We start from the raw sequence: 27,712 nt of genomic DNA on the forward strand, positions 1-27,712 counted from the left end.
TTATTCGGCTAACCAAGTAAACCAACTTCGAAGAAAGGGTTCTTGGTTTTCTTTCAATTTCATGGTCTAGCCATCCTCTCCTTTCGTATAAGATCCTCTCCTCACCTGTGTTGCTTTTTCGGCAGCACAGAATAAGACGGGAGCAGCTGTTGTTCATGGTCTTTTGCTCTTCCCATGTTATCTCAAGAGACGCCTATTTGAGCACATTATTTTCCCATTAAAGCCTGCTGGCAGCTGGTTAAAAATAAATCTTTAGTTTCATTCCGCCTTACACCAATTACAGTTTGGTACTATGGGGTGGGATGCGAGTTGGCGAAGATAACTACAGTTAGTTTTTGCATTGCGTTTGGCTCAAACCTGTTGCACGCTTGAGCGATAATGTGGTAAAATGCAAAAACCATGAATTAATAGTGAGGTATAACCTCACCTGCACAGGTAAAGTAGCATCCATCCCATCTACTCACATTCACCGTCCCAAAACAGACCTCATTTCACCTTATTTTCTGTGTGTCCCATCTCATCTTTCATCTAACACCATGTTATCATTGCAGAACAAACATAACGAACAAGTCGATCTCTTGGATTTAGACACTGACCTGTTGCTGGTCACCCAGGTAAGGTGGACAATGATTGGCTGAAGTTTCTCCACTCCCGCCCTCGACCTTCCCATGATCTGCCGTTTTGATTGTATATTTGTCCTAGAAAACTCCTCTAGCTGTAATCTAGCTATAAAGTAATAAGTAATGCACTATGGCCCATTCTAGACTCCAGTAGAGTCCCAGTACAGGAAAGTAAATGTCACGCTACCCGCTATGAACAGTTTATAGCCCTGCTAAATCCCTCGTCTCATGCTTTGTACCTTTTCCACTAGTCTCCTGGAAGTAGTCTACTTACTCATACCTGACCTTTCTTTTTCATAGTCAAATGACAGAGCTCTTATAGATGACCCCAGTCTGATCCTGTTGAATAGGTCAGGTTTTGTGTTCCCATGGTAACCGTGCGGTTCATAAATAAACCGGAAAAACGTCCTTGTGCCCTTCTCCCCGTGTGACCATGTGTGCAAGACTTTACAGTGCTTTCAAAGGTCACGCACATAGTCGTGTTCTTGCGTGTGCTGTTTTTTAATTTTTTAGATCATTAGAGACAGACGAGCCGCGACTGTAAATGCCAGAATAACGTCAGAGAAGAGAGCGCAATTATTCTTTCATAAAGAATGTGCTTTAGCCCTTTTGTAGATGGAGGTGTGAAAAAAGAGAGCTGCATTTTAGGAAAGATCCCTGTGGTCTGGCCTCAAGCGAATGGATGTACGAAATGCTTTTTAGAAGCAGTGTAGAAAAGCTTTTTTGTCATGCGCCAGTCACTTTAAACAGCTCAGAAAATGTTAAACTGCTCCCCGCTAGCAGCACAATATCTTTTCTGTTTTCTGGTAAGCACACTCAACAAGTACACGGTAACCACACATGTTCAGAAACAGGTGTACTGGCCATTGTAACTGTTGTCATGGTCTTTTAGATTTGCTCTCTGACCACTAGTGAAATAATCATCGTTAATTAAATGTGACGTAAATATTTTTGTTTGTTAATGATTTATTAATGAAAGTTATTATAAAGTGTAACCGGAACAACAAACGGGATCAAACTGCAGACAGACTCTGCCCACTGGTTACATCAGTTTATATCATGATTAGTTTAGTTTTTGCTGCAAAATAAATAATGTGCAAATATTACTACAGTCTTTGAAAAAAAAAAAAAAAAGGCTGAATTATGTGCAAAATATTTAATTGCAAAACAAAATGCCACTGTTATTTGTGATATGTGTGGGATTGATATGCCCCTGTTCAGAAATAACTCTGAATACAGAATATATCCCAAGGAAATTAATTCATTATCTTTCTAGAAATTAGCTCATCGTGTGATTTTATGCAAATCCATGGTCTTGTATGGAAAGACCTGAAATTTCATTTCATTTGTTTATTTAACCAGGTAAAAAAAAAAAAAAAACTCATTGAGATTAAAATATATTTTACAAGAGTGACCTGGCCAAGAAAGCAGCAACAAATAACATAAAATATACAATGGTTATAATTGTACCTGAATAAAATCACCTGAAAGGGTTTGTGGTAGGTATATGAATCATCATCATCATCCTTTGTGTTTTTGCGTAATTTTATAGCAACCCACTATTATTTATTTAAGTGCTGTCATTTATTACACAATTCACTATGATTTATTATTCAAGTCACCTGTCTGTTCAAACCACTGTTTGCCCAAGGTAGGTTCACTGTTCTGTGGCAAAGGTTAGACTGACATGGCAATGAGTGCTGAGGTGAAACATGTCTCATTTTATGCTGTTAAATGTTCCTCTTTCATCTGCAGAATATCAACCAGTTAGAGCTTTTTGGAGACATGTCCACCCCCCCTGATATCACGTCTCCCTCGGTGAGTGACTCTGATGCTACAATATTATAGTAAGTGTACTGTCTGTTCAGCCAAGTCTGTATGAACTTCTTTATTCTGCTGAGCACAAAAAAAGTTATTTTGAAGACTGTGTGTTACCAAACAGTTGATGATCCCTATTTTGTTTGATAATATTTTGGGTAACCATCAACTGATTGGTTACCCATATTATTCAAAATATCTTCTTTTGTGTTCAGCAGAAGAAAGCAACTCATACAGGTTTGGAACAACTTTAGGATGAGTAAATGATGACAGAATTTTAAGCCATTTCAATCATACTCTGACTTTACAGTTAAGCAAGTTATTGAGAAAATCTAGTTTATTTTAAAGCTTCCCTTTAGACTGCTATGGTTTTCCTCTTCTACAGACCCCAGCATCTCCAGCTAATACTCTGGACCCCTCGCTGGCCCACCAGACTCCATCCGAACTGTTCACCCCCTTCAACCCCACCTCTGTACCCTCAGGTAAGGACAGATTTCTCTTTCAGACAATGGGTGTGTACAGGAGAAAATAATACCAAGAAAACAGATAAAGGAGACATGGAACGAGGCGGATGCAAATTAAATAATGTGTCTCTCTAGTTCTGGGTAAATAAGGTGTCCTGTCCTGCTGTAGAATATGAATGCTCTCATTACTGGCTGCTGTACTGATCTGCATGATAAATACCTTGTAGAGGACACAGCGTTACCCCTACCTGCTGTGTGTGTGTGTGTGTGTGTGTGTGTGTGTGTGTGTGTGTGTGTGTGTGTGTGTGTGAATGCATGATGTCTTTTTAACATGCACATCTGTTCTGGGGTCATATCATACATTTTTATTATGCTATTTTTCCCTTATGTCCACTTAGTCAAGGTTTTTTGCACCACAAATGGACAGAATTTAGTTTTTCATCACCATTTTCTCTTTTTAATTAAATTAAACATATTAAGTCACCTTTAACTCTATACTGCTTTATACAATACAGATTGTGTCAAAAGAGCTTCACAATGATAAACATCAGTCCAGTGTTAGTTCAGTTCAGATAGGGCTATCAATTTATTAAGCATAACTTATATATAGCAAACATAAAATACTACAATAAATTTTTATTTAACAATGTAAAATGCCACCAAATCCTTTTCACTTTAAAAAATTTTACATTTAACAATATTTTCCTGTAAAATTACACTAAATTTGGATTCAGTAAAAATTTACAACCATTTTTTTCTCTGTACTATATACTATTAACTAATTAACAAGTTTTTACCAAAGCATTTTTTCAATCATTTACTGGTAAAATTCTGATCATTTTGTACATACTGGGCTCTGTATTGTAAAGTGCTACCACTTTAAATTCTACAAGAACACTCATGTCATGATATTTGAACCAGTTATTAAAAACAAATAGCCCTTGTGCAGTGATTTTGCTCTCCCTGGGACATCTGTTCCAGCCAGATTGACTTCCTCTGAAACAGTAAACAGTACAACATTGATATGTTTGGAATCAAGTAGTGTATCATCTGTCCCATCTGTCTTCAATTCCTTCCCTCACTCAAACTCCCCTCTGTGTTGTAAATTCATAAACACCAGGCTTGACTCCACCACACCTGTCCTGATGGGATTCTCACAGCTCAGTTATGATAGCATGAGCACATTTTTCACCCTCGTGAAATCAGTCTGGCTTTTTTAAAGCGAGAGTTTTTCCCCCAGAGAGCTTTGTAGGGTCTGGCCCTGCTGGCAGTATATTGTAAGTCACTTTGGATGAAACTTGTGTGTTAAATGGTATGTCTAATGGAATATAAATCATCTGAACAAATGCACACTGTTTAATTATGATATTATTTAAGAACGCTACTGTATAAGAAGCTGTGCTGTATGTGTACATAATCATTACAGTATATAGTGACTATCTGTATTTCTATATTTACAATAGGGCATGAATTTGAGCTTTTAAAAAAGTTTTTATTTTATTAGAAATGTATTTATTAATTACATTCATTTAGTGTAGTCCAATCCTCTACATCTCCACTGGATACCGGAGATGTGCTCCAGGATTTGCTGTCCATGCATCCTGATTGGTGTCCATATTTCCATCCCATTTGTAAATGGTGGATCCATAGCTCAAAATGACAGCCAAGGGCCATCACAGGGGTGTGCTGCTATGATGAGACGGCCCATTGCTACCTGACTGAATGATGGACATGCACAATTTTCTTAAATTCACATATAGAACTTCTCCAGGCATCCCACACACTGGTCCTTGAGAAACCCACAAACCGTTACCGCAATTCCATGGGAACACTTCACAGTTGACAGGATGGATCCAGTGCTGTGCTCTCTCTTCCAACCGGAATCCATCAGATCCATCATGTTACCCTGTGTCAAATGTTCCCATCCCTATGTGACGTTCACAGCTCAGTGACATGGTGTTAGCATCATCAACTGAAGAGTAAAAAAGTAAAAATACTGTTAACTTTAGTGATGATAGCTTTTCTGGCAACAAGCTACACTATTAATTTACACTATTTATATTTCAATATTATGTATCAGAATTAATATAGAAAATAAAAAATACAGAATTTATCAAATATTTACCATATTTTTGTAAATATATAAATGTGTTGGGGAAAACAAAGATTAGTTGAAGTATGTCACATTTTGTTATTACCTTCAGAAATTGTGTGAAATATCATACATTTACAAACATTGCACACTATACACATGTATTTTAGTTCCTCTCACTCCACAACAAATCCAACAAACAGAACATGAGAAATATAAGTATAAAAGCAACATAAATTATATAAACAACATTTATTATAAACAGCAAGCCTTAACAAATTTATTTAAAGAGAAACTGCAAGTAGCGGTGTGTGGCAAATGCGGTTCACCCCTTTTTTACATGTTTGATGCTAATGCATTGTATAAAACCCTTTGGAATAAAAGTAACAGCATGTTTCAGATGCTAAAAAACTGCTGTTTACATTATATTCCGGAAAATACAGCTGATTCTTCTCTTAACTTGCTAATGGCAACACCTACAATACACAGACAATCTGTGACCATTTCATACAATATTTTTAACGATAAAAGAACATCACAACATCCCATTGTGTGAGCAGCTGCAGTTGATATCACACCTCTCTGCCACACAGTGGAATATTCCGGACATGCTCCCGCAGTGCGTGTGGCATGTCATAGAGATAAGATACGATTTGGGGTTTTATTATTTGAATCAGAGTTACTCATTGGAAAGAAAGAGCAAGATGTGTAATGAAATAAGCCTCAATGTGAAATGAGTGAGACTGTTGTAATGACTTCTTTTAAAGGGCGTTGCTATTCATTAATAAACCCAGGCCTATTGTGAGCAGTAATTACAATAGTTCATCTGAGCCATAAAGACCATTTTCATTATGAAAATCTAGGTCATCTTACCCCAGTCATCAAGAGATCTATGGCGGCAGCCTGAAAGTCATTTAGTGAATGCTAAAGGTTACAGCACAACTTGTAATGAGGTGTACATCTTTTCCAGAACATTTTGGTGGGAAAATCTCACTTGATGGAGCTTTGTGGACTAAGGGGCTGTTTACATAACACCATTTTCAACTAAAAACGGAAAAAAATATTTATGCGTTTTGGCTGTTCATTTACACAACAATGGCGTTTTGAGAACCTGAAGATGCAAACTTTTAAAAACGGGTTGAAAAGTGGGTGTTTATGAATGGGTTTCAAAAGCAATACCATTATCATCTCTGTGTAAACTACGAAAATGCAAAAACTGTGAAGTCGTGTGCATGTGTATTACGCATTCAGTCTATAGGAATGCACCCTGTTGGGAACGTTACTTTAAAAAAGTAATTAGTTATAGTTACTCACTACTTGTTCCAAAAAGTAACTGAGTTAGTAACTGAATTACTCTTTAATAAAAGTAACTTGTTACCAGGGAAAGTAACTATTTGCGTTACTGTTAAAAAAAAAAAGTTGCTATATGTCAAATAATTTTTTTTTTGTTTTTTTGAGCAGTTTTCACAAGTCAGTTGAAATTAGTAGAACAGACAGGTGTTCGTACATAACTTTCGATATTTATTGCACGTCAACAGACGGCAAAATTTTTATCCTGCACTTCAAGTATTATCTTTGTAAGAAAAGTAAACAGTTACACCATATAAAGTGCATTTAACTCTAGCAAATTAAATCATATCGGTATCTGTGTTTTTGGCCACTAGCTTTGTAGATGCGTGTGTCATTGTGAGATGCTTCATTAAATTAGAGTTGCTTACAACGGATGTCAACAAAGTCTTCGCTCCTGGACATAATGTACACATTGCATGCACGTTCTTGCCTTTGACCACAATGAATTTGAAGTAGTGCTTATATCTCCACCTTGAAAATGCCAACTTTTCGTCGGATTGCTCCTGACTCGCCATCTCTGCTGCAAATCTCTGTTTACCTGTTGTGTGTGTGTGTGTGTGTGTGTGTGTGTGTGTGTGTGTGTGTGTGTGTGTGTGTGTGTGTGTGTGTGGCGCCGCTGGTGCATGTGCTGGCTTGTGTGTAAAAACACTGGCTCTGATTGGCTACCATGAAACATATGACTCTGCCTTAGCCAATCATAATCGCTTATCTCGTTATTAACCCACCTAATCACTAGTTGTTTGAGCCAGGGGTGCGTTCGGATTACATAGTTTATTCAATCAATGCATAGTAACGCACCGCATTTAACGTCCAGTAGTGTTAACGGCGTTGTAACGACGGGAAAAGTAATTAGTTAGATTACCCCGTTACTGAAAAAATAACGTCGTTACCTAACGCCGTTCTTTTAAACGGCGTTATTCCAAACACTGGCAATGCATATGTGCCCAGGCATAGTGGTTCTTTACAAAGTGACATCGCCAACTACTGGCCTGACATGCATAATACAGCGTTTAAGTCATTTTTGTGGATCCATGTGAATAAAAGCAAATGCTTTACTGTTTTTTTTTTAAATTGCTTATGGTTTAACCATCAATTAAAAAGTCATTTTCCTTACATCTTAAATACACTTGAGTGAACATATCAGCATGATCATTATTTTCAATCGATCAATAAATAAATAAATATTATGTATTTTAAGAGTCGCACCACATGACATTTTAAAACCTGGACTACCTTGCCTTGTCATAAAAGGGTCATAAAAAGACATTCACACATAATCATGAAAACGCAAATTTTTGAAAATGGGTTTCAAAGTGAGTGTTAATGAACGGATTTCAATTATCAAATATCATCTCTGCGGAAACTACGAAAATGTGAAAACGGCGACGTCATTTGCATGTGTATTACATATTCAGTCTATATAAATGTGCATGTGCGCAGATGTAGTGTTTCTTTTCAAAGTAACATCGCCAACTACTGGCCTGGCATTTATAATACAGCATTTTATGCCAAGTCATTTTTGTGGATCCATGTGAACGAAAGCAAAACTTTTCCCGTTTTAGTAAAATTGTTGTTGTGTAAACACACCCTAAAAGTTTCATTTTCTCTGTCCTTTAGGTTACGTGACGATGGGAGCCGTGCCGCCCGCGTGGGCGCAGCAACAGTTTGCCGCTCAGGCTCCATTAGCGTTTGGCGTCCAATCCCCAGTGCCCGTCGCGCAGGTCTTACCGGGCGCTCAGCCTCTGATCTGGGGTCAAGCCAACCTTTTCCCTGCCACCCAGCAACAATGGGCTGCAATGGCAGGAGCTCACTTTTCACCGGCCGCTTTCATGCCTGCCCAGACAGTAGGGCCGATTCCTGCTGCCATGTTTCAGACACTGGCTCCCATGGCGGTGCCCACGTCCTGTGAGATGCCCGCGGCGGCCATGGGCGGAGCCGTGGCGGGAACCTCGGCCTCCACAGCCTCCAGTCCGCAGCACGGAGAACGCACGCTGCAGAGACAGGCAAAGATGAGCAAGGAGATGTTTAAGGACTTCCAGATGGCAAAGCCGCCCACCATGCCTGCCAGGAAGAGCGAGCAACCTAGCCTGTCCTGCACCACAGACGCTTTCACCAGCTACTTCAGCAGAGTGGGAATGGCACAGGATACGGATGACTGCGATGACTTTGACATCTCGCAGATGAACCTCACACCCGTCACTTCCACCACGCCCTCCACCAACTCACGTGAGTAGGATGTTTCAGACATATGGAATGCATTCTATGATTTTGACTCAGAAGTTGGGGCTGTTTATGTAGAAATGGGGGATATTAGTTGAAATAACCAGATTTTAGAAAAGTTAGAAGTTCTTACAAATAAAATCATCATATTTATGTTGGTTTCATATGGTTTTGTGAAACTTTTACACCATTTTCATGGAAAGTTTCAGGTCAGTTCTGGTCAGTTCAACATTGCATGTGGTTTAACCATCAAATAAAAAGCCATTTTTCCTTACACCTTGAATACACATGAGTAAACATATTAGCATGATCATTATTTTAATCAATTAATCAAGCAATGTATATTATATTTTTGAAGAGCCGCACCACATGACATTTTACAACATGGACTACCTTGTCTTGTCAAAAAAGGGTCATAAAAGGATCTTGACACATAATCATGAGGGCTGTATGATACCATTTTATGTTTTATTTTGTCTTATTTTTTGTTTTATTTGTTTCCCTGCATATTTATGGTGGTTGCATCATATGGATTTTGTTTGGCATACAAGTGTTTTTCAAATATCAACAAGCATTATTGAAAAATAAAATAAAATAAAATGCCAAACTACAAAAAGGTTTTCTTTTAAGGAGTCTAATTCATCTTCTGAGACTTTTTTTTTCATTACCATATTGATTACATCAAAAAAAATTGCAATGTCATATATATATATATATATTACATTTTTATATTTTATATGCATTTGGTAGTTTATCAAAAAATATGTAACACTGCATTCAATTACATTTTGTTAGTTCATGCATGCCTAACACATGTGACTTTTAGCATTGTTAGCTACAGGAATGCCTCCACGGCCACAGGAACCTCTATTAACCTTTTACTGATGTCTTAATTATTTAATACATGTTTGAATAAATCTATCAGATAATGTCTAAAATGGTTGGCAACTTCCATTTATTTCTTTCAACAGCTAGAGTTTATAACAGCCAACATTTAAATGATTATATCTCGATTTGGAAACATAATTATCTTTAGAAAGCTGCAATTTCCCTTGTTACTTCACTGCATAAAATGTAAAACATTTTTCTGGGTCAAGTGATGCAAAATGAGCAGGTCAGATATACACACGTTAGATTTTGCTTAGAAGTTGACCAGACTATATGTTTTTAAAATGATTTTAGAGGTTGGTAATGGTAAATTTAGGCTTAAGGATCAGTTTAGGGATGTAGTTTTATATTAGAAATGTTGTTCAGGACCAACAGAATCACATTACCCTAAAGCTCCATAGACCCTAAATACAGCACATCAACAAAGAAAACAAATCCCACATAGAAGAACTTAGTATCTCACCACATGCCTTTCTCTCTCTCGCCTCTCGCATCGCAAGCCTTAAAGAGTGCTGACACGGCTAGACAGGCTTTATCCGTTTCCCACTACAGAACTTCAAACTCGCACCTCATCCCGTCTTTCATCAACACATCCATTTTCACTCAGAGGTTGAAAGGTGGGCTTTGATGCTGTTGCCCAGAAGGCATTGTCTTTAGTCAGCGTGAAAATGACAATTAGTACTGCGGTGGGGAACGACGGCAGGGGAAAGAGAGAGTCAGTCACAGGCCCAGCTGTGTTTCTGGCGAGCGATGTAATTATCACTGATCTCTAGGGAGTCCTGCGCTGTGTGTTGGGCCTGTTTGGATCCTCTCGCTCCTGTAGTGCTAATTATTGCAGCGACGGAATGCCACACCGTCGCACGTTTGCATACAAGCAGTCCCTCCGTGAGAGACATACTCATTTATTTGGTGTCAATAAGGGATTTCGGTCCACACAGGACACTTTCTAACAGGTTTTGGGCTTAAATGCATACGTTTACTTACACTGATCATGACTAGTGTGCGCAAAAACCCAAAATATATTCCCATAGGTACAGCTCGCTCCAGATTTGAGGCAAAATAGCCACTGAATGGTGGTAGAAGTTCATTTTTTTTTATTATTATTTGAAGAGGCTTAAAGTTGGCATGAAATGGAAGTTGCAACAGCCTTTTTCCCCTATTGTGATGTTTATCTGAGGGACTCGGCTTCTTGAATGAGACAAACATGTAGAGTAGGACTGGATTTTGTACACTGGGAAGTGATTTGATTGTTTGATCGTTACTCACGGATAAATCATTTATAATAAACACTTCAATATTGCTTTAAAAAATAATCATTGTCTTATTTCAAATTTTTATAGTGATTTTAATAAACATAGACCACATCAACTAATACAAACCAATAGAAATTGTGTAGTTTATGTTGAGTACAGAATCAGATTTTTTTTCCACAGATTCAGAGAATATTAATCATGTTTGTGTTTGTTAGCGTTTCTTGTGTTCAGAATGACTTGAAAGCCTAAAATGACTTGAAAGTGTGTGATCCACAGTCGTTTAGTGTGTGATGCCCATTCCATTTACAAAATCGGCAAGGGTTTTATAGCTGGTGTTTTAAAATCTTTAAATTCAGTTTTAAAAGTTGTGTAGTGTATTCCAGCTTTTAACCATAAACCTGCCTCAACCAAGAGACCAAGAAAAAGACCCACTGTAAACCTTAAATGAAATTTAACACATTAGATATACAAAGGCTATTTCCTTGACTGAATGCTGTGCTGTGACAGCAAATGGTTTCCTGAAGCAGTTTAAGGTTGCATGAACCCAGAAAGGAACATTGTTTTCATGTGTAATTGATCAAAAATGAGCCTCGTCTTTAATGTAAGTGTGAAAATTTCAGTGCCCTTCCTATTAGACAGTAACAGATATTTAGTTATTCTCTCAGAGGATGAAAAATTTGTTTGTACCTTCTTAGCATCACCCGACAACATATCAGACGCTTAAATCAGATAATGCAATAAACAAGAGTAAGATTGACTCTGTTTGGCGCAGTACTAACCATAATTCTGCCTCTTTACAGCACCCACTCCAGCCCCCCGGCAGAGTTCTCCATCAAAGTCCTCATCCCACGCCAGTGACCCGCCAACCGATGACTCTTTTGGTGAGGCCGAGGGCAGCCCTAGTCGGAGCGGAGAGGAGGATGCTGTAAGTGCCATTGAATGGGATCGTGGGAAATGTAGTTTTAAAGGGTTCAACATCCATACTTGAAATAGACTACTGTATGTACGTGGATTTTTAAAAATCAAAATTAGGATTCATATGCTTGTATATAGCAAAAATAATATTTTAGATCACTATTTTTAAAGTTTTTTTTTTTTTTTTGTGGACATCAAAATTCAAATTTCCAAAATCCCCAATATGCACATTTCTGATCCCACATATGCTCTGCTATTACACAAAATACTGTCTGAATAAAAACGTAAAGTTTAAGTTTAGTTTCTTTCAACATCACCGGCTTCTTTGAGAGCACAGCACAAAAAAAAAAAAAAAAGAGCATAAAAATGTCTTCTGATTTATCACCATAAAAATGAGAGGTTGGATTCTTTTTTGCATCCTCTACCCTGCCTGAGCCACTGTTGGCCCATTAAGGTGTTAAATGAGCTTGCGTAACTGTCAAGACAATCATTACAACCTTATTAATAACAGAGATACTTCTCAAAGAGCATAGAGAATGCAGACTTACCTGATTAATATTGTTCAAATATAAATAAATATTACATAACCTGTTGAAAACTGAAGTATTAAAAGTGAGCCTGATTCTTCCCTAGTGCTTTTAATATTTATATTTCATCATATGAATTATCACCTCATAAAGAATGTAGCACAAAAAAAAAAACATATTATCCACCAGTTTTTAGACGAAATGCATAAGAGAAAACAATTCTGACATGATTTAGTCACTCTCGTGTTGTTTCAACTTTGAACGGCTTACTTTCTTCTATAGAATGCAAAGGGAAAATAGTTTAGTTACTTTTTTCAGTACAGTGAATATGGGCTACAGATTTCAAGGTTCAAAAAGCTTTCAAAATCATCATAAAAGTGGTTTATATGGTTAATATTCTGGGTCTTTAAAAACCTGTATGTTAGTTTTAAACTGACCAAAATGCTCAGCAGTTCGGTTCATGAACGAATCATTATTTTGAGTCGTTTGATCCAGTTCACAAAACTGTTTTCAATCATTTATTCATGGATTAGATTAGATTTTGTTCTCAAGTCACTGACTTGGTGATTCAGTCACAGCAGTTTACCTTCTAAATAATGTTAAATATTAATATCATGGTCACTTAAAGGGATAGTCCACCCAAAAATTATAAATGTCACCATTTACTCATGTCATGTCATTCCAAATAGTATGACTTTCTTTATGCTGCAGAACACAGAAGAAGATACTCTGAAGATATTTTGGTAACAGTTTTAATTCCCACTGACATTAATTTTATGGTTAAAAAATAAAATGGAAGTCTAAATGTAGTGACAGAATGTTTATACCTACAACGTTTCTGTTCCCATTGACTTCCATAGTATGGATAAAAATACAATGGAAGTCATTAGGAACAGAAACTGTTTAGGTATCAGCATTCTTCAAAATATCATTTTTTACATCCTAGTTTATGGTGATTTTATGTGTGTATTGAGATGAGAGTGAGTAAACCATGACAAATATGTCATTTTGGGTGAACTGTCCTCTTAAAGGTTTTAAAGGTTGCTTACGTCCACTGTCTTTCAAATACACACACTCTCTCTCTGCTGATCTCTATCAGATATGACTCATCAGAAAATGCCATGGAAACCCGACTAGTGCTCTTTCTTCTTTCTTTTATATTTCAGCTGAACAAAAAGTTTAATTAGTCCTTGTGTGTGTGTGTGTGTGTCCACTCCAGTTGTAATGGCATTGGGCTCCACACTCACTCACTCAGTCACTGCACACCCACACAAACTGTGATGCGGTGTTAAGAGTGCAGCTCCAGAGGGAATATTCATAAAAATCCAAAATGCTTTAGTCCAAAGCCTTTCATGCAGGAGCACAATACAGGAGCCTTTCTAACCGAGGGGTTTTCACAGCTCCGGTAATGACCGTGTGTGTGTGGGAACTTATGAATACATCAGAGTGTGGGTGGACGAAGGTGGATTAATAAATGTATGAATGAATAGATGGATGGATGCCTTCTCTTTTTTCTGCATTTACAGCATTGCCTATGCTTCTGTGTTCTTACTGTTGCAGGAAAAAGCATGTAAACTATTGGATTTACTATGGATTTCCTTTTCCTGCTGTTTATTTTCTTGTCCTTTTCTTCTTTTCCTCTTTCTTTCTCTTTTTCCTTTCCCGCCCCATTCTTCTCCGCTCTCTTTCTTTGTCCAGGCTGGAGACTCCCAGCAGTCTCCGGGTGCGAGTGAGCCTCAAGCAGAGCCTGAGAGCTCAGAGACGGACAGTCCTCAGGTCGGTAGCTAGATAGCGGCAGGTCAGGGTAGGTATCTGTCCTCTTTTTTCTTCTCTTCTGCGTGTCGGCCTGCTCCAACATCCATGACGTCACGTCAGCACGCCTTCACCCGTCCTCACCACCATTACATAGACCCACACATCGTGGCCGTGTGTTGTGGTGCTCTTTCTTTCTTCTCTCTTTTATCTTGTACTTTTTCTGCTCTCTAACTCTCTTAGGCTGCATTCACACAGTCAGTGCACTAACAGGTGTGACTCCTGATTTGTCCTGTTAATATAATCATAGATCTAAATTCAGTACTCTGTAACATGTGAGATCTTGATTAATGCATGAAGTGATATGATATGCATAGTGTAACGAGAGTAAATATTAGGACTTTGTATTGTGTCTTTTAGTATTGTAGTGTCTTGTTTATTTTGATTCTAAATCTTATAAATAATTTCTACCATTTTTTTAGGATGATGATGCTTTATTATAAAGGGAAGTAATATTAAAGAAATTATAAATATTTCCAAATAATTAATAATAGTCTTTTATAAAGTCAAATCGAATGATAAAATATTATCTAGTTTATTTAATGTGAACAGTAATCACCAATTATCACAAATATTATTACAGACAATAGTGCCTTTTTTGAGTGTATTTTTTAAGGAATGAATACTTTTGTTCAGCAGGAATGCATTAAATTGATTGAAAGTGACAGCAAAGACTTTTAAATTGTTACAATCAAGCTACTTTAAATAAATGGTGTTTATCAGAGAATAAAAAAATTAAAATAAAAATAAAAAAACACCATTTCTGCAAAAATATTAAACAAAACACCCAAATAAAAAATAAGATTTTTTTTTTTATTAGCATATTAGAATGATTTCTGATGGATCACGTGACACTACAATCAGCATTACCATCACAGTAATTAATTTAATTTTAAAATATATTCAAACAGAAAACAGTTATTTTAAAGTATAATAATATTTCACAATTTTGCTGTTTTTACTGTAATTTTAATCCAATAAATGCAGCTTTGGTGAGAATAAGATAACTTTAAAAAATCAACTCCAAATATATGATATTTATATGATTATTCTTTTTTTTTAATTCTTAAATTAAAAAAATATATATAACTGTCAGTAGAAATATATATACATGGATTTTTTTTTCCTAAGTGTCTGTTGTTTTTTTTATTTTTTTTTTTTTTTTTTATTCTCTGATAAACACCATTTATTTAAAGTAGCTTGATTGTAACAATTTAAAATATTAAAAGCAATATTAAAAAAATAATAATAATAAAAATAACAATAATTAAGTCTTTATAATAGAGAACAATGATGAAATAAAATTTAGAGAATATATCATTAAATTTCTTTTAATTTTCTCAAAATTTAAGAGTTTTTCTCAAAACATGACTTTTTTTCTCAGAATGTATTCCATTTATCCTCAACATTTTATTTCTACATTTTTTTTTCGCAACACTATTTTCTCAAAATGTAATGATTTTATTCTCAACATTTTATTTCTACATTTTTCTTGTAATTTAACTAGTTTATTCACGAGAAAGTATTATTATTATTTTTTATTGCTTTGGCCCTAACCCTCTTCTGTACTTTAGAAAGCAGAACAAAACATGAAAATTGGCATTAAATTAAAATGGTAACATTGACAACCCTAAAAATACATTTTGGAAATCCTTTTCTGTCAAATGATCTTATCAGCATAACTGTATTTAGTACTCCAAACAAGACTGACAACTATATTGTGCTACTGTGTGAACATGACCTTATTCTCTGCTTTCATTCTCTCTCTCTCTCTCTCTCTCTCTCTCTCTCTCTCTCTCTCTCTCTCTCTCTCTCTCTCTCCGTATCTCATCTCGCCGTCCCTGCCTGCTGCTGCAAACACTCTTATGCTGGTATGCATCTCATGGGAATATGGTTTATATGCCTTCATGGCGTAATTTTGTTTTGTTGATGACAGAGTATGAGTGATTGTGTGTGTGTGTCCCTTTTTATCCCATAAAGGCTCCTGATGTGTGTGAGTATCAGTGCTTTTGAACTTTTTTTTTACACAGCAGTGTAGCATGGCATACCCATGAACAGCATGAATGCTCCTCATCTAAGTTTCTGTGTCGTGTCATTTTCTGATATACAAAATGAGGTCATGAATGTTTTTATATTGTCTTTCATCACAGCAAAGCAAATCATAATCAACTGATCTGAACCGCAAGGTCTAACACGCAAACTGCTACATATAGTGTCTTTTTTATCTCTGACGTCTGTCATTGTGAGTAAAAGAATAAAATAATGCTGGTGCTTTTAACTCGGAGGAACAACTATAATTATATAACAACCTCTGATCTTTCTTTTAGTGACATTTTTATTAAACAAACAAGCAGCGCTGCAAAAATCACACATCCTTTTCTATTTGTGTTCGTCTGTCTTCAGGATATACAATCCTAAATTCCCACTAAGACAGTTGGCCAGTAACTTTATTGGGAAATGCAACATAATACATTACTTAAATTAAACTGTGCAAATGATAGTCCAATGATGATAACATAAGCAACTTGCATTTCAAACAAAATATATTCAAATAAAAGACAAGAATACTAAAATAAAATAAAAAGATGTGTCTAAAACACATCAAGCTACTTGTATCTCAAAAGTGTATGGAAATGTAAAAAAAATAATAATAATAATAATAATAATTAAAAATGTCTCTTATTTTCACCAAGGTTGCATTTATTTGATAAAAATACAAAACAGTAATATTGTGACATATTTTTCCAATTTAAAATACCTGTTTTTGCTTTAAATATATATTTTGTTATTTATTCATTCAGTGTCACATGATCCTTCTGAAATCATTCTAAAATGTTGATTTGCTACTCAGGACATTTATTATTATTATCAATATTAAAAACAGTTGTGCTGCTTAACGATCAGGATTATTTGATGAATAAAAAAACAAAGCATTTATTTGAAGTAGAAATATTTTATAACATAATAGATTTTTTTTACTTTCATTTTTTTTTTCAATTGAATGCATCCTTGCTGAATAAAAGTATAAATATTATTTAAAAATAATTAATTATTTGCTTAATTACTCACCTTAAGCTTTTTAATAAGCAGTATGTTTTTACAGTGCAGTGTCTATGTACTTTTTAAGGATACCATAGAATGAAACAAAGTGGCACCATGATTTCTTTTTTAGACTTTGGACATCCAAAATCAGAATGGCCTCTGTGTGGTGAGAGAGAAGTGAGAGATGGCTCTATGGTACCTGTCTGGAGGTGACATGAGCTCATCAGGATGAATCATTAATGAAGGGCTCTGGGAGCCAGAGGCTTGTTTCTCTGACTGATGTAGCAGCCTCATCTGTACCTGCCTAATGATGAATGAAGCTCTGATCCCCACTGAAATATTAACACACCTACATACAGCCCTATAAACACACAGACTGTACAGCAGATGTGGCTGTCCATGACTAGAATAAAGAAAAACAGCTTCGTACATTTGTGTATAGGGTAAAATCTTAGCAGCATTTCAATTTGGAGGTGATTTTAAGAGATCTTACAGAAGTTTTCTCAAAGGAACCTGTCGTTGTGACTTTGTGAGTGCACAAAACATCCAAATTACAACCAAAACATGTAGAGAGTAACAGCCGTTGCTGATGCTAATCATATTCTGGTTGTGCAAGCATCAGTTAAACTTATTAACCTGATTGTTATAACAAGACAGAGCCAATATTCAGGTTTATAGAAATCTGGATAAGATAGCTGGCATATTCTACAATCAGAATTTGTAGGTCATGTAAACACCTTATTCAGAATGTCCACCATAACTGAACGTCTCAGGTTACGAATGTAACCATGGTTCCCTGAGTAGGGAACGAGACACTGCGTCCTCTAGGGGTCACTATGGGGAACACCTCGTCGTGACCCGTGTCTGAAGCATACAAATGAAAAAACACACCAACGAGTTGGCCGGCGACAGCCTCTGACGTCACTACCGGTGCGACTATAAAACAGGCACCGGGGAAAACACGTCATTCACTTCTTCGTCTGAAGCTTGCGTCCGAAGCATGGCAGGGGGCTAGAGGACGCAGTGTCTCGTTCCCTACTCAGGGAACCATGGTTACATTCGTAACCTGAGACGTTCCCTTTCAAGGGAACTTCGAACTGCGTCCTCTAGGGGTCGCTATGGGGAACAGTATACCCACGCCGCCATGCTGAGGGGAGTGCAGGCCAGAATCATGGCGAACACTAAGTACCAACTCTACCATTTCAATGGGAGTTGCCCCCGGGACGTTTAGACAGCTGTCTGTGACAATACCCCTTACGGCCAAAGGCCTAAGCTACATACCCAACTTAATTGTTAGGGCCTCGGCCCGGTGGTAGAGCTAAAGGCTTGGATTCAGGAAAGATTCCTTTTAAGGGATACGGCTAGGAGCCTAGTATTTTATACTAAGTCTTGCCTGTCACACAGGGGCTACAGCTTGCTTCCGCAAAAGCTTGCTGAAGGAGCTGTCTCAACAGATCTCCAGTAGCAACACCCTGTTTAGATGGGTATCCGAGGATACATGGGTGGAGTGGCGCCCAAGATGAACGGGGCTTTTACCAGCTCAAGAAAGGGCACGAAGCAACCGCGCGAAGCCCTCACCATATAGGATTTTAGAAAGAACGCAGAGTACTAGCGTGCAAACTTACCACAGTTTGGATTTCAGAAAGTGTGCAGAGACTTCACGTGCACACTTACCATATCATGGATTTTCAAATACTGTTCTAAGGAAGGGCTCTCGTGGCACTCTGATAGAGCAGCTCATAGATGGAATGGTGCATCTCAAAAAAGTATGTTTGAGAGTCATCAACTCGATCTGTGGAAATAATGCTGGAGCGCTCTGGGAAAAACAGTGAACTCAGTCTCATATGAGAGGAGAACTCCTGAATCCAGAGTAGCACGCTCATAGGCGACCCTTCTTGGAAAAGGGGAGCGCTGCTAAACTACCATGAGAATCGCCCGAATAGCCCTCATGTTGAGGGAAGCGATGCTTGAAGTGTATAAACAAATACACTGGCTGAATGGAGCCCAAGGAACCAAGGTCTAATCATCTCAAGAAAGGGAACGAGGCAAAGTGCGTAACCCTTACCATACAGGATTTCAGAAAGTGCGCAGAGTCTTGCGTGCGCACCTACCAATACGTGGATTTTTAGAAAGTGTGCGAAGTGTTCAACGTGCACACTCACCACCATGTGGTTTTCAGAAAGTACACAGAGCTTAGCGTGTGTATTTAAAGGTTCCTAAGCATCACAGAGGTGCTGAACCGCACGGGAGAGGCAAGCTCGAATTTTATAAACCTCTAGCGAGGGGAGCATCACCTGAGGCAGCATATACAAGAAGACTTCTGTAACTGCCACCTTCACTTCCCGCTGGATGCGACAGCACCTAAGCGGCCAGGAGACCCCTCAGGGTGACCTGGCCGGACATCCATGAAATTCCCTGCAGTGCTGTGCCAGGCCTGATGATCAAGGAGGCTCCCGCAGAAACCTGTGATCTCAGCCGCCTAATACCGGATCATGAAGCCGGATGGCTGGTGCTGACGAGTGTTTAGTAAACACTGTAACTGAGCACTGCAAAGGAAACTCACAGAGTTTATTAGCAGACACATAACCACCAGCAATTTACACATAAGTATATACAGAAAGGGTTATTTCCCACCCTCCTGCGCTGGAGCCCCCCGCTCAAGGGGCGCCTCCTTTTAGTCCGGACCATAAGTAAGGTGGTTGCTATGAACATAGAACCAGCCAAAAACATTATAGGTCCAGCATAGGAGACTGTTATGCGTTAGAGGTTTCCACCTAACCTCGATCAGGTGGAGAGCCTGGTGGTTATAGGGGAATTAGGAAGGGGAGGATAAAAGCAGAAGTTAAAAATCCCTGAAGGGAACGAGTAGATACCTCAGTATCACTCTGACTCAGACGAGAACGCTGCCTCGTCTGGATCACATCCCTTAGGTTTACCCCCTTATGACCCACCAGTCCTCTTAACCCTGCCCGCAGGTGGGGGAGGAGCGTGAGCCGCGACACTAGCCTTCTGTGCCCGTCTTTGATCCTCAGATCGAGACAGGCCAGGACCCCTATGTTGTTCGGGCTCAGACCTGGACCTTCGTGGAACGAAGGATCTGAAAGCAGCGGAGTGCGCCTTTGTCTCCCCGAACTTCTCGATCACCGTCTCAACGGAAATACCGAAAAGTTCAGAAGGCGAAACCTGAGCATCGAGAAGAAAGGCAGAGGCGGCCTGCTTGGTAGCCCGGAGAGAGGCCTGTGGTGCGGCGCAGCTCGGCTACCTGATCAGGAAAAAGGCCTTCGCCTCTATCCAGGTCTCTTAGCAGATCAGTCTGATATGCTTGAAGCATTTATTTTGTAATAAAGCCACAGCCTGACCTGCTGCTGCGTATGCCTTGCCATTTAAGCAAGATGCATTGCTTGAAGGGGCTTAGATGGCAAGGAGGGAGATTAAGAGAGAATGTCTCCCCCGCAGAATGAAAGCTCTTTCTGCAGGGGGCATCCTCTCATAGCCGTTTTCGTGCATCGCCTCTATGTCGGCAAAACTCTTATGCTGAAACCGATGGATGCGAGAAGAAAACGGCCTCTTTCATTTCCTTTCGATCTCTGTATGGAGATCAGGCAGAAATGGAAGGCTCACCTGAGCTGGAGGGCTATGGTCGGAAAGATAACACTCATCGAGGCGCGATCCATAAACTCCAACAGCTCTACATACGCAGGGCAGGACAATTGAGAAGGCTCAGCCTCAGCTTCTTCACCATCCTCAAATATCTCCTGCTTTTTCTGGGTACAAACCCAGCAGAGCACTAACCTCAGTATCAGAAAGTGTTAAAGATATAACATCATCCTCCCGAGGCTCTCTCTCGTCCGCCGCCATTTTGAGCGCGAAAGGGAAAGTCCCTTTTTAGACCATTCAGACAGATCCACCTGAAATTCTCACGAGCTCATTCTCCTCCGTGCCTCAGCAGCGGCGAGTCCTGAACCGCGGGAAGCAGATGGCTGCCTTTTTTTTTTTTTTTTTCGGAAAGAGAGACGAACGAGAGCGGAGCTTTTTCCTTGAAAAAACGCTCGCAATGCACGCAGATTGCCTCCTCAAAGACATCGTGTGCGTGCTCTTTACCCATACAAATCACGTAAAGATCGTGTGTGTCATCGGGTGTCAAATAACGCCGACACGGATGCATACATTGTCTAATCGCTTGCTAGTAGTCGGCATGATAGACAGAGAAAGAGCACTCTTACTGGTTCTTTCAGATGCACGCTTCAAACAAAAACAGTCAGTGAAGACGAAGAAGAGAATGACGTATTTGTATGCTTCAGACACGGGTCACGACGAGGTGTTCCCCATAGCGACCCCTAGAGGACGCAGTTCGAAGTTCCCTTGAAAGGGAACATTTATATACTGTATATTTGAATTTATATGCACAAGAATATTCTCATGTTATTCATAATCTAGTTGTGTCATAAATGCATTAACCTGAGTGCTATAACAACATTAAGCCAATATTCTGGCTTTAATCATCTGAATAATGCAGCTGGCATATTCCCATATTAATCATCATTTCGAATAAGAATATCCACCTCAACTGAATATTTATGTCTGCCTGTCCAAACAAAACTATTTATTTATTGCTTTTCCATTTTTGACTAACATTTTACAAACAATAAAATAAATCTCATGGCTTACATTACAAGAGTCTAATTCCCAACGTTTTGCAAATCATCGTGCTATTGAAAAGACATGAATGAGAACTAATGAGTTGATTAAAATATTGTCCAAAAATTCTCAAATGCAGCATAATAACTGGAATAATAGAGCTTCTCTATTATTCCCAGAAAAGAAAAGGAGTTTGGAATACGCTGATTACATGTATATAGGAATATTCCAATAGTTGTAAATCTATGATGTGCATGTGAACATGGTCATTGTGTTTTCAGACTTCAGACTTCCATATAATAAATAGTTTTGATTTGTCCTGTGTATGGTCCCGGTATGATAATGTCTCAGCTGTCAATATTAATAGTGCTTGAAGCAGTATGGCTGTATGTACAGTATACTGTGCGGTTGGCTGTCATTGCTGCTGTAGGATTGTAATACAGGTTGACTGAGGATGTTGTTGTCGTGGTCTGTGCTGTCTGTATGCCGGTGTTCAGGAACGTATGCATGCTCACTGACAGTGACCTTCTGTTGGCATATGAGCCAATTGCAGTGTTGCCAGATCCTACTAAAAAAAACAATCAACTTGAAAATAATGGCTTAAAATATACAGTAAACCAGTTGAAATTGCATTTCTCTACAAAGAAAGTGTTTTCAATAATTATACCCTTACAAAAATAAGTAAAATGTCAATGAATAAACCTCTTGTGCTCTCACGCACATACATGGAATCAACTGAGAAAAAACAACAACAACAACAACAACAACAAAAAAAAGCATTTTAAAAGAGAAACCAATTACAGTGATTATTAATGACATTATGTCAGAGAACAAGTGGGCTTGGAACTGTGCAGGTATGTGGAGGGATTTGACAACTGCAATTAGTTGTCCATCATACTTTGTTATGCTGTAGCTGAAATACACAACTGGAAGTAAACTGAAAAAAGTTCAACTTATGACTTTATGGGGGAAAAATACAATATGGGAGATGTATATGCTGCCATTTAAAATTTAGGGTCTGATATTTATGTGTTTAGAGATAGCAGTTATGCTGGCATGACTGGAAATACACTGCCTGTCCCAAAAAAAGTCACATACTCTAATATTTCGTTGGACTGCCTTTAGCTTTGATTATGGCAAGCATTCGCTGTGGCATCATTTCGATAAGCTTCTGCAATGTCACAACATTTATTCCCATCAAGAGTTGCATTAATTTTTTGCCAGGATCTTGTGTTGATGATGGGAGAGTCGGACCGCTGCGCAAAGTCTTTTCAGCACATCCCAAAGATTCTCATTTGGGTAAAGGTCTGACTCTGGACTCTGTGGTGGCCAATCCAAGTGTGAAAATGATGTTGCATGCTCACTGAACCACTCTTTCACAATTTGAGCTCGATGAATCCTGGCATTGTCATCTTGGAATATGCCCGTGTCATCAGGGATGAAAAAATTAATTGATGGAATAACCTGGTCATTCAGTATATTCAGATAGTCAGCTGGCCTCATTCTTTGGGGACATAACATAATCATCCATGCAGTAATTATCCAATGGGTGGATCTTAAATATTTGCTTAGTTAAATCCAGGTGGTGACTTTTTTTTTGGACAGGCAGTGTAGCTGCCTGCCTGTTGAAAAAAAACAGGATATGCTGGTTAGGTATGTTTTGAAGCTGGGATGCTGGTTTGAGCTGGTTTAAGATGGTCCTTAGCTGGTCATGTGCTGGTCTTAAGCTGGTCGGACCAGTTCAGGACCAGCACATGACCAGCTAAGGACCATCTTAAACCAGCAAAAGACCAGCTTAAACCAGCAAAGGACCAGCTTAAACCAGCAAAGGACCAGCTTAAACCAGCAAAGTACCAGCATAAAACAGCAATGGACCAGTTTAAACCAGCAAAGGACCATCTTAAACCAGCAAAGGACCAGCTTAAACCAGCAAAGGACCAGCTTAAACCAGCAAACGACCAACATAAACCAGCAAAGGACCATCTTAAACCAGCAAAGGACCAACATAAACCAGCAAAGGACCAGCTTAAACTAGAAAAGGACCAGCATAAACCAGCAAAGGACCAGCTTAAACCAGCAAAGGACCAGCATAAACCAGCAAAAGACCAGCTTTAACCAGCAAAGGACCAGCTTTAACAAGCAAAGGACCAGCTTAAACCAGCAAAGGACCAGCATAAACCAGCTCAAACCAGCATCCCAGCTTCAAAAAATACCTAACCAGCATATCCAGTTTTTTTTTTTTTTTCAACAGGGTGAGACGTAACCAAAATGGCCGGCGAGTGAGATACCTTACAGAGACTTTGTTTATAAAAAGTGGACTTGGCAATAGCCTCTCTTCCAATTCTTTCATTTCCTTTACCACTTTGACTCAGCAGGGTTGACTAATCTATTTCTTTTCTCTACCTCTCACCTGCTTAGTCATCCATTCCTTCCTTCCCCTCTTTATACCTCCTCCCACCACTCCTTTTCACTCGGCTTTCCTCTTTTTACCTCCGGTCCTTTCATTTTATCCTCTGACTATTTTTCTCAATCTCATTCCTGCTCGCTAAAACACTTATCCTGTCTTCTCTCGCTCCGTGTGTCCGTTCGAGAGCCCGCGGTGGGCAGAAAGGTCTGTAAGTGAGTGGTAATTGCATTCTGATTTTAGACTAGGGTAGGGTTCTTCAGGCCGCAGGCTGGACACACACTGACTGGCATCTCTACTGTACCTTATCTAAGCCTTCCTTTGCTTATTGCTGCTCAGATTGTTTAGATGTTTTTTTTTTTTTTTTTTTTTTTAATGAAAAGAGAATTGACAGGGTTTTAGGCCCATGAAGTGGGTAGTTCTGATGCCGCTAGTCTGCTATTATTGAATTAAAGATTAGCCACACATTTATTCACTCTTTCCAGTCTTTCCTGCAGAAATATATTTACTGAGCAGCTGTAGTGGTGTAGCCTTTGGTTTCATGAAGTAAGTTTGTGAATGCAAACAGTAGTGTTTCTCAGAAAGACCTCTGCTGCCACCTGGTGCTGATTAGGAGGAACGGCATTTTTGACATATCACATCTCTGTGTTCCAAATGTATATTTATGTATGTATATATGTGTGTATATATACATGCTTAATAAACCCTCTGATAAGTATCTAGTTAACAAATATATAGGATATATTTACATAAAATATAATATCTTTTTAACAAATAAACATGGGAAGGTGTGTCAGTCAGACCTCATTAATATATAGACCTATGAACAATAAAAAATAAGAGTAAAAAAGCCCTACAAAGGGTTAAAAAATTAAATGAATAACAAACAAAAAATCTATATATAATCCATATATCAGATTTAGAATATGATAAGTATCCAGTTTATTGTTATTTGTGTTTCAGATCCCCGAACCCATTAAAATATGGAGCTGTGAATAATAAAATGTACAATTTTAAAAGCACCTCAAAAAGCTTTGATTTAATTGAATATTAGCAATAAATAATTACTACTATAATTACAAATAAATACAACTAACCTCTACACGGAGGAGCGAACAGGTCAAACCTTGACCCATCAGGGTTTTCCATCTGAGACTTACATAAAGTTTTGTTATTTCTAAATATCTAAATAACCTTTCTCTTTTTGTGTTCAGGGGAAAGACCCTCTTTATGCCCAGATCAACAAGGGGAAGAAGTGAAGGATCATGGGAACTCTGCACAGACGTGATCAGCGCTGGGGGGAGCAGGAGACCAAAACACTGGAAATCAACTGTCCTGCCGTGTGTGTGTTCGTGTGTTCGTGTGTGTGAATGTGCATTCATCCGTGTGTATGCGTAGTGAGATTGTGTGCCTGTATGTGATTGTATGAATGCGGTCACTCCAGCCTCAACGGTCCACTTCTCCAAGCAGCCATCTCCCTAGAGTCAGTCCCGTTGCCCTCACAACTTCCTCCGTTACTCCCCTCCTCAAGGAACAAGAAGGACAGACTCTCTCCATAACACTTTGTTTCTTTCTCACTGTGTTTTCTGCACATGACAGCGGGGCATTGTGGGTGATATCAAGCCTTATGAGCCCAGCTCTGCAGCTTCATTCATTCTCTACGTCCTACTTCCAGTTTCTGACTCTATAGAGACCTCATTACGGGAAACTGTCGGACCCCCGATCACGCATCCGACCGAGCGCCATCAGACCACCGGATCCATCTGTGACTTATGCGATTTGAGTTCATTTTGTTTTTTCTCTCCCACGTATTTGAGATTCTGCTGCTAGAAAGCTATGCAGAGCTAAAAAACAACACTTTCTCTCTCCGTGGACCCATGGAGAACTGACACGAGGAGTGACTTTTGCCAAATCTTAAGATTTCGGAGCAGCTGAATCTGATTGGGGGACTCGAAGGTACGGACGTTGCAGAAACATGCGATCAAACTGTTCCTTCTCTATAGCTTTTGTACAATACTAATGACAAAAAAAACAAAAAAAAAAAAAAAAAAAAAACGTTGAAATGGAATTTTTATTTTATAAGTCAAGTGGAGCCCTTGAAGTCAACTTTAGATGTGTTTTAGGGGTAAACATGGCTTTAAAATCTGATCGTTGGTTTGCCAAACTCATTTTGTAAATAATAATAATAATTATTATTATTGATAACAATAATGATGATGATGACGACAAATAATAATGACGATAATAATAATGGTTCCGGTTATAACAGTGTTCATTCCATCCTGTGGACTTCCGTGCCATAAAATAGGCTGGCCTTAGTGATGCAAACATCTCATGAAACCCAAGCAATATTAACATGTGTCCCAAACTCCCAGCGCAATCAAAGCTTGTCGTCTGTCTTTTGATTTCGGCAGGAAGTGTGTTTTTAAGTGGCCTGACACAAACCTGAGAGACTGTTATTATGTTTTTAATGGCTGAGAGAGTCCATTGGTAAATAGTTGGTGTCATATTTGTGTGATCTCTTTTGGTTTGTTGTCAAGATGATGAAGCTGGTAACTGTAATGGAGGAAGACCAGAGCTTCTCAACGTGTGTGTGTGTGTGTGTGTGTGTGTGTATGTTAATGCAGCGATCATAATTACGCATGTGCACGATCACATACACATACATATTCATGCAGACAAACATTCACAGAGACCTTAAAGTCAATATGACATCAAAATGGGCCCTGTTTACTTTTTAATACACCAATCTGCACATTTATCGGTGCATGTTAGTCCAAAGAAACTTCCGTTTTGATTAACTTAACCAGAAATGTGAAACTAGATTTAAGTAATCTAGCTCCAATCTGACATGTAACACCCACTTTTCTCAATTCTCTCTTGATGTGAAGGCCTGCCCTGATGTATCCAGTTGAATATGTCACATTAAGACTAAAATGGGTTGCGAAGGCCATTTCATGCTGACTTTTGGGCCGTCTGATCGCATTAAAACACACCAGAATATCTGTCTGTAATCCATCCCCCAATCAGAGAAAATCACCATGAATGACATCTGTTTTCATTGCATCTGAAAAGCTCAGAGCATTCCATTACTGTGACGACAACTTCCTCCTATTTTATGGCCAGAGTCCCAATTTAATTTCAAATAAAAGCCGTTTTGGACCTTTAAGATCTAAATTTTGACGATTAAGACGATGAAGGTGAAAATCAAGGTGAATGGGAGTCCAATTTCAGTACGTTTCTATTTTGCCTTTACCTCAGCTAATGGTTTGGTAATGTAAAAGGACACATTATTTTTATCTTGATGATAATGATATTCTACAGTGGATTTTTAGAGCATTTTTTTTTTCTTTTCTCTTGATTTACGTAACCCACCATGTAATACTGTTACCAATAAACACATCCCAAAATGTTGCTCTGCCTCTTTGCCTTGGCAAAAAAAAGTTTTATATTTGAAGGGGTGCAGAAGAAAAGCTGCTTTACTCTACAGAAGGGTGGTTTGTTCTTATTGAGATCACATGACTCAGCTGAATGCCAAGCTTCGTAACCACATTATCTACCTTTCTTCTGACGTAAAAATGGGCGCCGCCATTTGTAAATTCTATGGGTGTATCTTCTGGTCTCATTTGCATCCAGCTATTTTTAGCTGTACAAAACAGTTTGTTTTGC

General features: G+C 38.5%; 1 protein-coding gene across 12 annotated transcripts in view; it reads left to right on the top strand.

Moving 5' to 3' along the window:
* The window catches only part of LOC109113418 (disabled homolog 1-like), a 108,587-nt gene extending 81,130 nt beyond the window's left edge, over positions 1–27,457 (top strand). For 5 of the 12 annotated variants that reach the window (XM_042747048.1, XM_042747055.1, XM_042747054.1 and 2 more), the window contains 7 exons: positions 552–614; positions 2,376–2,438; positions 2,824–2,920; positions 7,962–8,570; positions 11,506–11,630; positions 13,846–13,923; positions 25,258–27,457. In XM_042747048.1, the coding sequence (XP_042602982.1) occupies positions 552–614; positions 2,376–2,438; positions 2,824–2,920; positions 7,962–8,570; positions 11,506–11,630; positions 13,846–13,923; positions 25,258–25,302 (1,080 nt within the window). In that variant the 3' untranslated portion in view covers positions 25,303–27,457. Of the gene's footprint in view, positions 1–551; positions 615–2,375; positions 2,439–2,823; positions 2,921–7,961; positions 8,571–11,505; positions 11,631–13,845; positions 13,952–25,257 lie in introns of all 12 variants that reach the window. The other 7 variants (XM_042747050.1, XM_042747059.1, XM_042747058.1 and 4 more) reach the window with 4 other exon arrangements.
* Positions 27,458–27,712: the final 255 nt, after the last annotated feature.

Source organism: Cyprinus carpio, chromosome B20 (genome assembly GCF_018340385.1).
Source record: "Cyprinus carpio isolate SPL01 chromosome B20, ASM1834038v1, whole genome shotgun sequence".
Classification (NCBI taxonomy): domain Eukaryota; kingdom Metazoa; phylum Chordata; class Actinopteri; order Cypriniformes; family Cyprinidae; genus Cyprinus; species Cyprinus carpio.